This window comes from Carassius carassius, chromosome 50 (assembly GCF_963082965.1).
Source record: "Carassius carassius chromosome 50, fCarCar2.1, whole genome shotgun sequence".
Classification (NCBI taxonomy): Eukaryota; Metazoa; Chordata; class Actinopteri; order Cypriniformes; family Cyprinidae; genus Carassius; species Carassius carassius.
In genome coordinates this window covers 7,642,640-7,655,518 of record NC_081804.1, presented here as the reverse complement: position 1 = coordinate 7,655,518, position 12,879 = coordinate 7,642,640, and the positions used below count along the sequence as shown (strand labels likewise).

Below are 12,879 nucleotides of genomic sequence, written 5' to 3'. Positions count from 1 at the left end.
TTTGCAATGCATGAATGCTGCATCAAAGGGCCTGGAATACACAAACAACTAGATGTGTGCTCTCTTTCCAAGTGCACCATACCACCGAACCCTTCAGGTTGCACATTAGTCCAGGAATCTGGCCAATTAGATCATCTTCATCTGAAGCAAGAGCAAGTCCACAGAAAGCAGATGTTCATACTTACGGTCATTCCTCAAGCGACAGATGAACATGGGTCTCGATCAAGATTTATTATACATAGGGATTCATGAAGACCATAGACTTAGGGGGAAAAAATCATCACAAATGCAGCTACTAGTGATGATACATTGGCCCACTTATGCTTTTAGATGCCGCACAGGAGGTTGCACTTAGTTGTGCATTATTTTCAAACCATTAGTCTTGTTTACTGTGAGGTTTCAAGCAAGCCAAGTGGGAAAACGTGCAAAAAAGGGCAAAGTCAAGGTCTCAATTTTGAAAGCACTTTAACTGAATGATTCACTCCACATCTTCCTGAAGCAAAAACTGATTTGTTAAAGCAGAGGACAGACCAGTGTATAAGGACATTAAACTGTATGACTTATAAGGGAGAGGAAAAAAATATATAAAAAAAAACAGAAGTGTCCCATAATGCTTATTATGGGTGCTCATTTGGTTTCAATGGGTGTGCCTGCACAGATATGATAGTGTCTGCATTTTAAAATAAGGCCAGTGACTTTTCTAGGTATGAGTTAAACTGCTGAAATGCACAATACAGGATTTGAAAAACCACAAAAATGGCTAAAATTAGGCACAGCTATGGGTTTTGTTTATCTTGAGGACAGAAAAACTGAAGGCAGCAAATCCGGGAAAAACAAGTTGACATTTACAGGCAGTACCAAAAATGTTCCCTTTGCACATAAAAACTAGCACCAAATTTTCATTAAAAAATTATGCTTAGTCAGCAAAGCCAAGGACCCCAAAACCACTCTCTCTCCCTGCCCAACTTTAGGGTTTATAGTTTATAGCCCCTCTGACATAAACAAGCACGCATGGGAAGCACATGGGGGAACATCAGACACACGGAATGAAAGCACATTCTTTCTCTGACAGCAGTTGGCGCTAAACTGCAGAAAATGCAGCCCTTACCCTGGAAACCCCATGAATAAAGCAGCTGTGCTACTTTCTAAAACATTTAAATAATTTGAAATTGCCATTCAGATTTTGTGGATTCACTATGGTGTTCAGGACAGCACCAAATATTTAAATATTTAGACTAAATAGGATATTTTCTAACTTTTTTTATTATTATATTTATTAAAGTGTTTTGATTCTTTATTGTCACACTTTACATTAGGGCTTCATTAGTTAACATTAGTTAATTCATTACTTCTGAACATTCATTATAATTTTTTAACAAAGATTAATAACTTCTGTGGCTTATGTAGCTAATGCTCGTTGTGAATGTTAATGGTTAACTAATGAGGTCTTATTGTGAAGTGATACTGATTATTCTTTATAGTTCTTTTGCACTAATTGTGTAAAACCTTTAACTTTATATATTTTTCTGTATTGCTTTATTGTATTTAAATGTTCAGGTTTTTTTGTTATAAAAAGTTATTTAACCTGTTACACTGTATTATGGCCAAATTTTTATTTTTATTTTTTTTACACAATTTCAATACCGTGATTATACCGTATACCATGATAAAAGCATAAGCAATTAATCGCAACAGGAAAATTTGATACTGGCACATCCCTAAACTGTACACATCCATATTAGGGCTGGGCGATATACAAAAAAAAATGAAATCTCGATATGGTCAAATTTTTTACGATATTCGATATATATCTCGATATGTTTGCATTTAAATAATAAAAAATAAAACATGATTTTCTTTTGCCCATTAAAAAAAACAAAAAACATTTAGATTAAACAGCTAATTTAAGCAGTTAAAAAATCTAGACCAAGAGATCACTTACTGCTTTTTATTAATGAATACATGTAGGCCTATATGTAACTGAAGCAGTGCAAATTAAGTAACAGTTACAGAAAGTGCATTCTGTCAACTTTTAATGCATGCAATTCACAATTTAAACTATGCAACTGGGATAAGTATTTTATTTTAATTTTTTTAACAAGTTTTTAAGCTAAGAACACAAGTCTGTCAACTGTCTGTGGTTTTAAGAGAAGCTCTGTGGCATTAAACTATGTTCCTACTGACACTAAAAACCCTCTTAGATGGGGAGCTAGTTGCTGAAGCACATAGCTATTTCTTATATATAAATATAGATCAATGAATACCAAAGACTTTTGCATTCTCTCTGTCTATATTATGGAAACTGGTAAACATATCAGTAAAATTCCCCAATAGTAATTCCAAATGGCCATAGCCTATGTTTCTCTATTCAAACATCAGCGGTCGATTAAGTGCATTTATTTTGCGATCACAAATGCAAACAATACAGTTGAGATCTCACGACAGAACACAGACCGGCTGAACGACGCTTTCATTAGATCGCTCAATTCCAGCTTGTTAGTGTTTTCAGATTATTGTCAGCGGCTCTTCCGCAATGAGGAGTGAGCACGTGCGCATGGTTGCCAGATTGCTTAAAATAAGCAAACACCGGGCAGAAAATGTATCCTTGTAACAGTGGAGCTCTGATTGGGAGATTTAAACTCTTGTTATCTGGCAACCGCTATCATTACAGCTCTCGTAGTAGAGGGGCGTAGAGCAGTCAGCAGTTACAGGTTCCTTTTTTGGACATTCGGCGCGTTCTTTTGGGAAAGTATGCTTGAATTTGAAATTTTCGATATTCCCGATATATTCAAATTGTACATCGTCGTCAAAATTATTCCGATAGTATCGCTAATATTCGATATATCGCCCAGCCCTAATCCATATATTAATGTAAACGAAAACTATTTTGGATATGATTAATTGTTTGACAGCACTAATATATATATATTTATATATAAGTATAACAGTCTGGCGAGTAAACTAAATTTATTAGCCAATGGAAATTCAATTGCCAAAGTGTCCATGTCCGAGGGTTGAACAGGATGAGTCACTTCAGGAGGGCATAAAAAAAAAAAAATAATTGAATGCCACCTAATGATCCTGTCCTGTAGCAACTTGAAACTGAAGCAGGTACCTCACTTTACTTGGAACCCAACACACACTGACCTAAGCAACTCAGTGAATTATTAATGGTCCACGGTGGGTTTTTTTAACAAAGGGCCACTAGTACATTACCAGACTTACAATTAGGGATACCGCTATTACTACATGATAGCCTTTTCTGCAACATTATCAACTAGTGATGCACCAAAATTTTTGCAACCGATTTCCAATTGGTCCAATTCAAGGCTGAACTTATCAGTTTGAGATGAAATAGTTTTGGAGGGCCAAAACAGTGACTTTAAATGAGCATTCCTCAGATGATGCTTTTTTCCCTGCTTATTTAATGCACAATGTGGATAAGCTACAACATGTATACATGTAGAAGAGTACGAATGCACTTTGATAGAAAAAATGTTGACAGAGTGCCAAATTTATTTGGCTGCAATATTGAGAGGCAGCTTTTTGCAAAGAACTTTAATTTATCAACAGTATACAGAAGCACACTCAAATACATACATTTAATTACCAAAGGTTTTTGGTTTCAGTTTTCGGCTAAATGAAGTTGACAGTCTAATCAAAGACTAAACTATTAAAAGGTTCCACTCAAAATATCACTCTTCTATTAGCCTAATAAAAATGAAAGAAAAAATGTTTGACACAATCAGAGACACCAGTTCTAAAACGGTATGAAACATAAAAACAATAGCACGACACCTTCAAAATTTTACTTCCTGGCACATACCCATGTTCAACGCAGCCTGCTCGAAGTATGAAAAATAAATACTTGTTGTGACGACCTCACATACCACAGTGACTATGAACAACAAGATCCGCCCTAAATTTAGATGATCCAGATCTGTACTGGGAACAATCTATGGATTCTTAAGGCATCGACCATGCCGACAGAACCAGGGGACAAATGGAAAACAGAAGCACGCGATGCCTTTTCCCCCCACTTTAAGTTCTGACTGCTACAGATATAGGCCACAATGTGGGGCTTTTATCAAAAACACAGCAATATCTGACATGCAAAGACACACCAATATATAAGAAACTTTTGATGAAAGTTTGATGAAATAACTAACAACTAGCCTAGGTTTAACAAAATTCTTAAACACCAATTCAGTTATCCATAAGCACTTAAATGTGCACTTTATTAAACAAAAGCACAACAAATAGAAGGGGAAGATGTTGTTAAATTAACACAATGATAATGTTAAACAACATTACTTGTGACTAATTAATTACAATAGCAAACAAAGCACAATTACAAACCACTCAAAACAATTGCACACTAAGTACATGTTGTTCGTTAAAACTACTCAGTACTTATGAAATGATTTAACCCGAACACTATGTAAAGAGTCATGAACAAATTCCCAGAAAAAAAAAGAAAAACAAGCAAAAGTGAATGAGGATTCATAACCTTCTATAAAAAGATCTGTTATCACACTTCTTTTGAGTGCAAATACAGCATTACCAACAGACACGTTCCTCAGTTCATCTCTTTCCCATGCAAAGCAACACATACACATGTGCCACCTGCATGGGCCGTGAGTTCATACAGTTGCAGGCATCAAACTGTGGCAGAGCCAAAGTACAAAGTGTTCAAATGTCCTATTTAAACTAGCGCCTAGTTCCTCTATCTTGTTCGCTGATAGCTTCCCCACAAACCGTTTACAGAGACAGACTGTACTCCACACCGCAATGTCACGTTATGTTCGAAACCTATTTTGTATGCCTTTCAGTTGCACAAGTCTTAAAGGGACAATTTACAAAAAAAAATTAAATCATCATTAATTCATCCACACAACTGTTGCAAACATACTATTTTCTTATTTAAGCGGTTTTGAAAAAATTTTTTTGTCAACACAGTGAAAGTTATTGAGTTTAATGTTGTCTTGGACCCCACTAACAGACAAAAACAGCTGAAAAAAACCTTTAAAATACATATACTACCATTCAAGAGTTTGTGGTCTGTAAGATTTTTTTCTATTTAATAAAATAAAAATGTTTATTTAATGAAAAACACAGTAAAAACAGTCATTTGTGAAATATAATAAGTATTAACATTTAAAATAACCATTTTCTATCCGAGTATAATGTGAACTGTAATTTATTCACGTGATGGCAAAGCTGAATTTTCAGCAGCCATTACACCAGCCTTCAGCGTCGCATGATCCTTCAAAATAATTTACGATGATTTATGCTGAACATGCTGATTTGCTGATGAAGAACCATTAAAAAAATTGTTATGTTGAAAACAGCTGTGCTGCTTAATATTTTTGTAGAAACCATGATACAATTTCTTATTCTTTGATGAAAAGAAAGTCCAAAAAAAAGACATTAATTTGAAATAGAAATACTTTGGAACATTATAAATGTCTTTACTGCCACTTTTGATCATTTAATGCATCTTTGCTGAATAAAAATACACATTTAAAAAAAAAAAAAAATCTTACTGACCCCAGACTTTTAAACTTTTTGAAGCATAATAATGCATTGTCTATTGTGTACCTTGAGTTCTAAGAGCAAGAAAGTCATACATCTTAAGAACAACATGAGGTTGAGTTTTAATTTTTGACTGAATCATCAATTTACTTCAATATACTATAGACTGAAAGCATGAAAGGAAATTTGGGGGTTAAAAAATAATTTAAGTTTGACTTAGTTTGAGAACTTAAAACACAAACATCTGGCATGTTCTAATTTAAGACTAAAGTTTACATGTTCTTCCATGTCCTATGAATCACTTCAGCAAACCACATTCTTCCTAAAAAGCTGCCAACAACAAAGAGACAAAAAGCACAGCCATCGCGGTCTGAACTGACCCCATTAGGAAAAAAGTAGACAAGAGGGAACCAAACTAGTCAAAAACTTTTTTTTTTTTTTTAAGTTACATAAATTTAGTATGGGTGTAGCTCCATGCTGAATGTAAAGACAGCTTACCATCAAACTTCAGACAGAATTACATAATTGTTCTGACAGGAAGTGCGGCTTAAGTAAACCTTCCTCAGTTTGACTTCCTCAAAACGAACACCAGAAATTATATCTTCATACTTGCCACAAATTCCAAAAGTCTATTTATGATTAAACAGACATGACAAGTAGTCAGCCTACTAGAGAGGGAAAAAAACACTAAAGAAACTCAGCATACCTGTAGTAGCGAGACTGCAGGTACGTCGAACACACAGCTTTGGAGACGTGGCTGGCAGAGCCAAAGTCAATCACTTTCACACGGAAGGGTTGCCTCACGGGATCTACCAGCATAATGTTCTCTGGTTTAAGATCGGCATGGATTAGGCCCAAGCTCTTGAGCTTCTTCAGCGCCGTGGCCACCTGTTGCAGAATGGGCCTAATCACCTTCAGCGGCAACGGACTGAACTTGTTCTGCTTGAGGAAGTCGTACAGGTTCTGCTCCAGCATTTCAAACACCAGACAGGTGTGGCTTCTGTGCTGGAAGCACTCGAAAGCCCTCACCAGGTTATGCTCCTCGGCGTTCTCCCCGCTCAGTCGGGCCAGGATGCCCACCTCGATCTGGCCCTGGCGGGCGTACGAAGGGTGGTTCTTCAGTATCTTCACTGCCACAATCTCATTGGTGCCTCGCTTCCAACATTTGACCACCTGACCAAACGTACCACGGCCCAAGAACTCCAACACTTCGTAGGTGTGCTTCATGGAGCATAGCACTTCGTGTTGGACTAACTGATAGTCGCCGTCGACTGTCCCGCTCACGGCTCCCGTCCCGGTTCTGTTCTGCTCGGGCGGGGCCACGCCTACCGCAGTCGTGCTCCCAACATTTGTTTGCAACATGGCAGGTAGAGTCGAATGCTCCTCTACTATCTGCATGATGCTCCTGCCGTTCTCAATCTCCTCCTCTTTGCATTTAAACCCACATCTTTGGGTTCCGTCGAACGAATTCAAACCACCGTTCCTCTCGATTTTCTCCACCCCTTCCGGAGCACCGCCACTACTTCTACTACTACTACTTTGGTTGTTTTGGCCACTGTCTCCACTTTCTTCTTCAACTGCCACAATTGCTCTGGAGAAATACTGAAGATCGCTCTCCGATGCCAGACGTTTGTATGGCAAAGAAGCCCTTCCGAAGAGCTCCCGTGGAGCTGTTTCAGTCTGTTTCAAGACTTCCTGTGCGGCACAGGGTTTCTCACTAGTTAAAGCTTCAATTCTCGATAAAGGTATAATATCCGTAGGGTGCGCAATGCCTAGATTCACACCGACCACGTAAGTGTGAGTTATCTTCTCATGGTAAACACAGCTGCTGGGATCGACTTTCTTCGCTCTGCAGAAGGCACTTGTCTGGGGTTGATAAACATATGGTGGGCAGACCGTAACCTGTGAGGCCATACCTATAAAAGGACAAGAGTGGAAGAAAAGGGTTAGCCATTTCACTGATGCCGTTTACAGTTTTATACAGTCATAATCATCAAAAGTAAACCTGCTGCTATTATAAAAGAGAAAAAAAGATGGTTTGTTGAATAGATTACATGATAAATACAGGGCAAATAAAGATCTCACTAACTCCCGAAGGGAAAGATTATAAAGCTTAAAAAGCATTTTAAGTGTGCAATGGAGCTGCGCATAAAAAAAGAGACTGAAAATACAACTGTGATTCATAAAATGTGTTTTTAAAGAGATCCATAATTACTGGGCTTGTTTGTAGGGCTTCACAATTTGGCCAAAAGTTGCATGATTATGTGTCAACACGTTATAAATAAATACTATTATGCTGCTAATAATAATAATAATAATAATAATAATATACACACAAAATAGGCCAAATATGATATTACTATTTTATTGCAAAATAAGTATTTAGTTCAAATTACAATAATTTATTTTACTGAAAAACTGTAAAATTGCAACACTAATATTTATGCCTTAATTCTTCGTTTTAAAACACTGAACAACTGAGGTTTTGCTTTTGTAAAAATGTTCTTGTCTTTTGGCAACGGATTTCTAAACTTCTCACAAAAAAAAAAATGTTGAAATGTTTAGTGAGTGTTGCATTTCAAATGCATGTAATAAGCAAAGCAATTGCAGCAATTTCAGAAATGGAGATTGTGTAAAGTAGTAATTCTGACCTGAGACACCAAAAACACTGTAATGATCTACTTGTGCATAAATGAACACTTTACTTTAAAACATACACATTTTTTTTGTTTATAAATCTCAGCCTTTGCAATTTGATTAATAAGCCAAACAGCGATTTTGATTTATCGTTTAGCACCCGTGTATGATAAAACCAGTGATATCACATTAGCAGATTCAGACAGACAAATGACCAATGGGGATTAGCCGTCTTAGTTTTGTGGGAGACCGACTACTTATGCTGGCACAACATATGGCACAAGTTCAGACATGAGGACAGGTGTGGCTCTTACACACCCACATACTAACTCTCTCACACACTTATAAGCAAGCTAACACATATTGAGGTTATAAAACATAAAAGGGGTGCAAACATACCATGTGGTTTAATGGAGAATGCACATCTAATGGATTTCACTTCCAGTGCCGTTATAAAAGGCCTCATTCATTTACACTACCACACCAAACTCCAGGTTTAAATCAGGCCTTTCTGTTTCATTTAGGTCTTTATTCCTGATTGTGTAAACAACATCTAGGTTTGCAACCAGAGACTGACTCAACAGCTTTAAAAGGACAGTCCCATCTGGAGGACTGTTTTTACGGGGTCTGTCCAATAGTAGCGTAATTCCCCCAATAGCAAGGAGGCACCAGCAAAGGTTTAGGGTTACAGGTCTCTCTACTGTCTTCAAACAACATTGCCTTCTGTTATAAGCAGGTGGCAACTGACCTTTTCCCATGTCAAGACCTAATTGGGTTAGGCGAGAGATGACACAGGGAAAACACATGTTGATACTGCAACCACTCAGGCTAGAAAAGTTTAACGGCAGGAACTGATTGGGAAGTAAACTTTGCTGAACTGACGGTCATACATTTTCCTAGTGATGAAAGTGATTGTAATATAAATGAGGAACTTATAATACTCCCGTTTCGTTATGTCATAATACATGTTTTATAAAACGGCCACAATATTTCTTTGGAGTATTCTGGCATATTGAAATTGGGTTGAAATTAAATCCCATAATTCTTTCATGATTCTTTTTCAAGTCACACATTTTACACACACATATACATACATACATACATACCGGTACATACATACATGCATGCATATACACACACACACACACATACATACATATAGATAAAACTACATTTAATACGTTATAAAAATAACAGGCATTTGAATAGAGCAATTAAATATTTTGCAATAATATAATATAATAATGCAATAACAACAATAAGGAACCTGTGTTTCAACATAATGAAACACAGGTTCCTTGTTGTTATTGCATTATATTATATTATATTATTGTAATAAATGTTTCATTAAATGTAAACACTTTTTTTGCCTTACTCTTTGGCATATTACAAAAAACAAATAACCAAAGACAATTTACAGCTGACCATAATGAAGGGGTATCTATATTTACTTCCAGGTCTGGAAATGTCATAATATTTCCAGGTTTTCCATGACAGAAGGAACGCTAAATGAAGTTCTCGAATGAACAAATCTTTTCCTGCCAAAAATATACATGAACTTATCAATGTTATAATAATCAAATAACTGTTTAAAAATAATTTCTGAGCAAGTTTCTATTGGAAATGCATGAGGGTTTATATTTCAATGTGTAGACAGGAAATGCAACTCGTGTCTTACATAAGATATTTTTAGGTAATACTTTTGCTGACTCTTACCAGCACACTGTCAATTCACAGAAGAAAGAAGAAGTCAGCTTCTAACAGATAACAAGGCCTATGCATTTTAGGAGGACTGAGCTACAGATCACTAGATTATAGTACAAGATCAACAACTGGCGAGTACATCCGGGAAAACTCACTTTGAAACCTAAAAATCATGTGCACAAATACTACCAACTTAAATTATTAATGCTTAAATACATCAACTGGACTTCTGTAAGTTACGCGTTTAAGCAACAGGATTTAGGCAAACATTAACGTATGGGTTTGGCTGGTTACCATCGAGTCTTCGTTAGCATTTCAGTTGTAGGGCTAAAAAAAAGAAACGAAAAAAAACCCGTTTATGTTTTATGTTGTTATTTTTATTTAACCCACAACATCAACGGCTACCAAAACACATAACCATCTCCTGCGAAACATTGCTTTCAAGTTTTTGGTGTGGCATGGGAACTTTTTTCGCAACAACCACGCGCTCGCGATCACAACTCGAGTCGAGACTGATTTGATATCTTAACGATTGACTATAAGACACGTATTTATGCATTTACAAATCGTTAAAATCTCCCTTACCTTCACAGACAGCAGCTGTGGTCGGACTGCGGGTCTTTTGTGAACATGTTCGGGTTAAATTCGCACCCACTACATGCTCGACGCGCTCGCGCTGCCATCTTGTCCTCTCGCTGAACGATGAGGGAGAAAAAACAGAAGCTCCCTCATTTTCAACTGCGCATAACTCGCCTGCTAAGCCATCCAAGGGAACCGAACAGGGTCCAGAGTAGAGTTAAAGATATTCGTTTCGGTTAGGGGAGGTTTTTGTCGTCATGTCCAGGACGTTTAAGCCACCCTAGTTTGTTTCCTCCTGACGGCGACGGACAAACTCTGTCAGCTCAACTCGCTCGAGCCCTCACAGCTCAGCTGAGCTCGCGCTGCTTCTTCCTGCGAGTTTGAGTGCGGTGAGTCAGAACTGCTGCGCAGCTTTACTGCCGTGGACAGGACTGGAGACTCAACGCACAAAACATCAAACTCCCACGAAAGCAGGACGCAGTTCTGTTGTATAGCGGCCCCGTCTGGTGAGGAAATGCAGTAAGAAATTAAGAAAAAAAAAAATATATATATATATATAAAAGTCAATATTTGCATATGCCAATTAAAGATTTTTCTATAAAATTATATATAAATATATATATATATATATATATATATATATATATATATATACAGTACAGACCAAAAGTTTGGACACACCTTCTCATTCAAAGAGTTTTCTTTATTTTCACGACTATGAAAATTGTAGAGTCACACTGAAGGCATAAAAACTATGAATTAAGACATGTGGAATTATATACATAACAAAAAAGTGTGAAACAACTGAAAATATGTCATATTCTTCAAAGTAGCCACCTTTTGCTTTGATTACTGCTTTGCACACTCTTGGCATTCTCTTGATGAGCTTCAAGAGGTAGTCACCTGAAATGGTCTTCACTTCACAGGTGTGCCCTGTCAGGTTTAATAAGTGTGATTTCTTGCCTTATAAATGGGGTTGGGACCATTAGTTATGTTGTGCAGAAGTCAGGTGGATACACAGCTGATAGTCCTACTGAATAGACTGTTAGAATTTGTATTATGGCAAGAAAAAAGCAGCTAAGTACAGGAAAACCATCATTACTTTAAGAAATGAATGTCAGTCAGTCCGAAAAATTGGGAAAACTTTGAAAGTGTCCCCAAGTGCAGTCATAAAAACCATCAAGCGCTACAAAGAAACTGGCTCACATGCGGACCGCCCCAGGAAAGGAAGACCAAAAGTCACCTCTGCTGCGGAGGATAAGTTCATCTGAGTCACCAGCCTCAGAAATCGCAGGTTAACAGCAGCTCAGATTAGAGACCAGGTCAATGGCACACGGAGTTCTAGCAGCAGACACCTTTCTAGAACAACTGTTAAGAGGAGACTGTGTGAATCAGGCCTTCATGGGAGAATATCTGCTAGGAAACCACTGCTAAAGAAAGGCAACAAGCAGAAGAGACTTGTTTGGGCTAAAGAACACAAGGAATGTACATTAGACCAGTGGAAATCTGTGCTTTGGTCTGATGAGTCCAAATTTGAGATCTTTGGTTCCCACCACCGTGTCTTTTGTGCAATGCAGAAAAGGTGAACGGATGGACTCTACATGCCTGGTTCCCACCGTGAAGCATGGAGGAGGAGGTGTGATGGTGTGGGGGTGCTTTGCTGGTGACACTGTTGGGGATTTATTCAAAATTGAAGGCATACTGAACCAGCATGGCTACCACAGCATCTTGCAGCCGCATGCTATTCCATCCGGTTTGCGTTTAGTTGGACCATTTATTTTTCAACAGGACAATGACCTCAAACACACCTCCAGGCTGTGTAAAGGGGTATTTGACCAAGAAGGAGAGTGATGGGGACCTGGCCTCCACAGTCACCGGACCTGAACCCAATCGAGATGGTTTAGGGGTGAGCTGGACCGCAGACAGAAGGCAAAAGGGCCAACAAGTGCGAAGCATCTCTCGGGGAACTCCTTCAAGACTGTTGGAAGACCATTTCAGGTGACTACCTCTTGAAGCTCATCAAGAGAATGCCAAGAGTGTGCAAAGCAGTAATCAAAGCAAAAGGTGGCTACTTTGAAGAACCTAGAATATGACATATTTTCAGTTGTTTAACACTTTTTTTTTTTTTTGTTATGTATATAATTCCACATGTGTTAATTCATAGTTTTGATGCCTTCAGTGTGACTCTACAATTTTCATAGTCATATACAATAAGTATTTTGCCTTCTCTTTAAACGTTGTTTTCCAATAGTGTATAACTATTGTGATATGAATATAACTGAAAATGTTTTTACTATTAGCACATTTAAATCTAATTAGCATAACTGGTGTATTATATGCATATAAAATATTCAAATGTATTTATGTCTGAAAATTTCCAGAATAAACTATGTTTAATACTGACAGTAATAAACCTAATATTAC

General features: G+C 37.4%; 1 protein-coding gene across 1 annotated transcript in view; it reads right to left on the bottom strand.

The window, feature by feature from the left end:
• Positions 1-10,938, bottom strand: part of LOC132133584 (homeodomain-interacting protein kinase 3-like) — a 40,466-nt gene extending 29,528 nt beyond the window's left edge. Inside the window, exons 1-2 of the mRNA XM_059546473.1 lie at positions 10,462-10,938; positions 6,242-7,451 (exon numbers count right to left, since the gene is read on the bottom strand). Of these exons, the coding sequence (XP_059402456.1) occupies positions 6,242-7,449 (1,208 nt within the window). The 5' untranslated portion in view covers positions 7,450-7,451; positions 10,462-10,938. The remainder of the gene's footprint in view (positions 1-6,241; positions 7,452-10,461) is intronic.
• Positions 10,939-12,879: the final 1,941 nt, after the last annotated feature.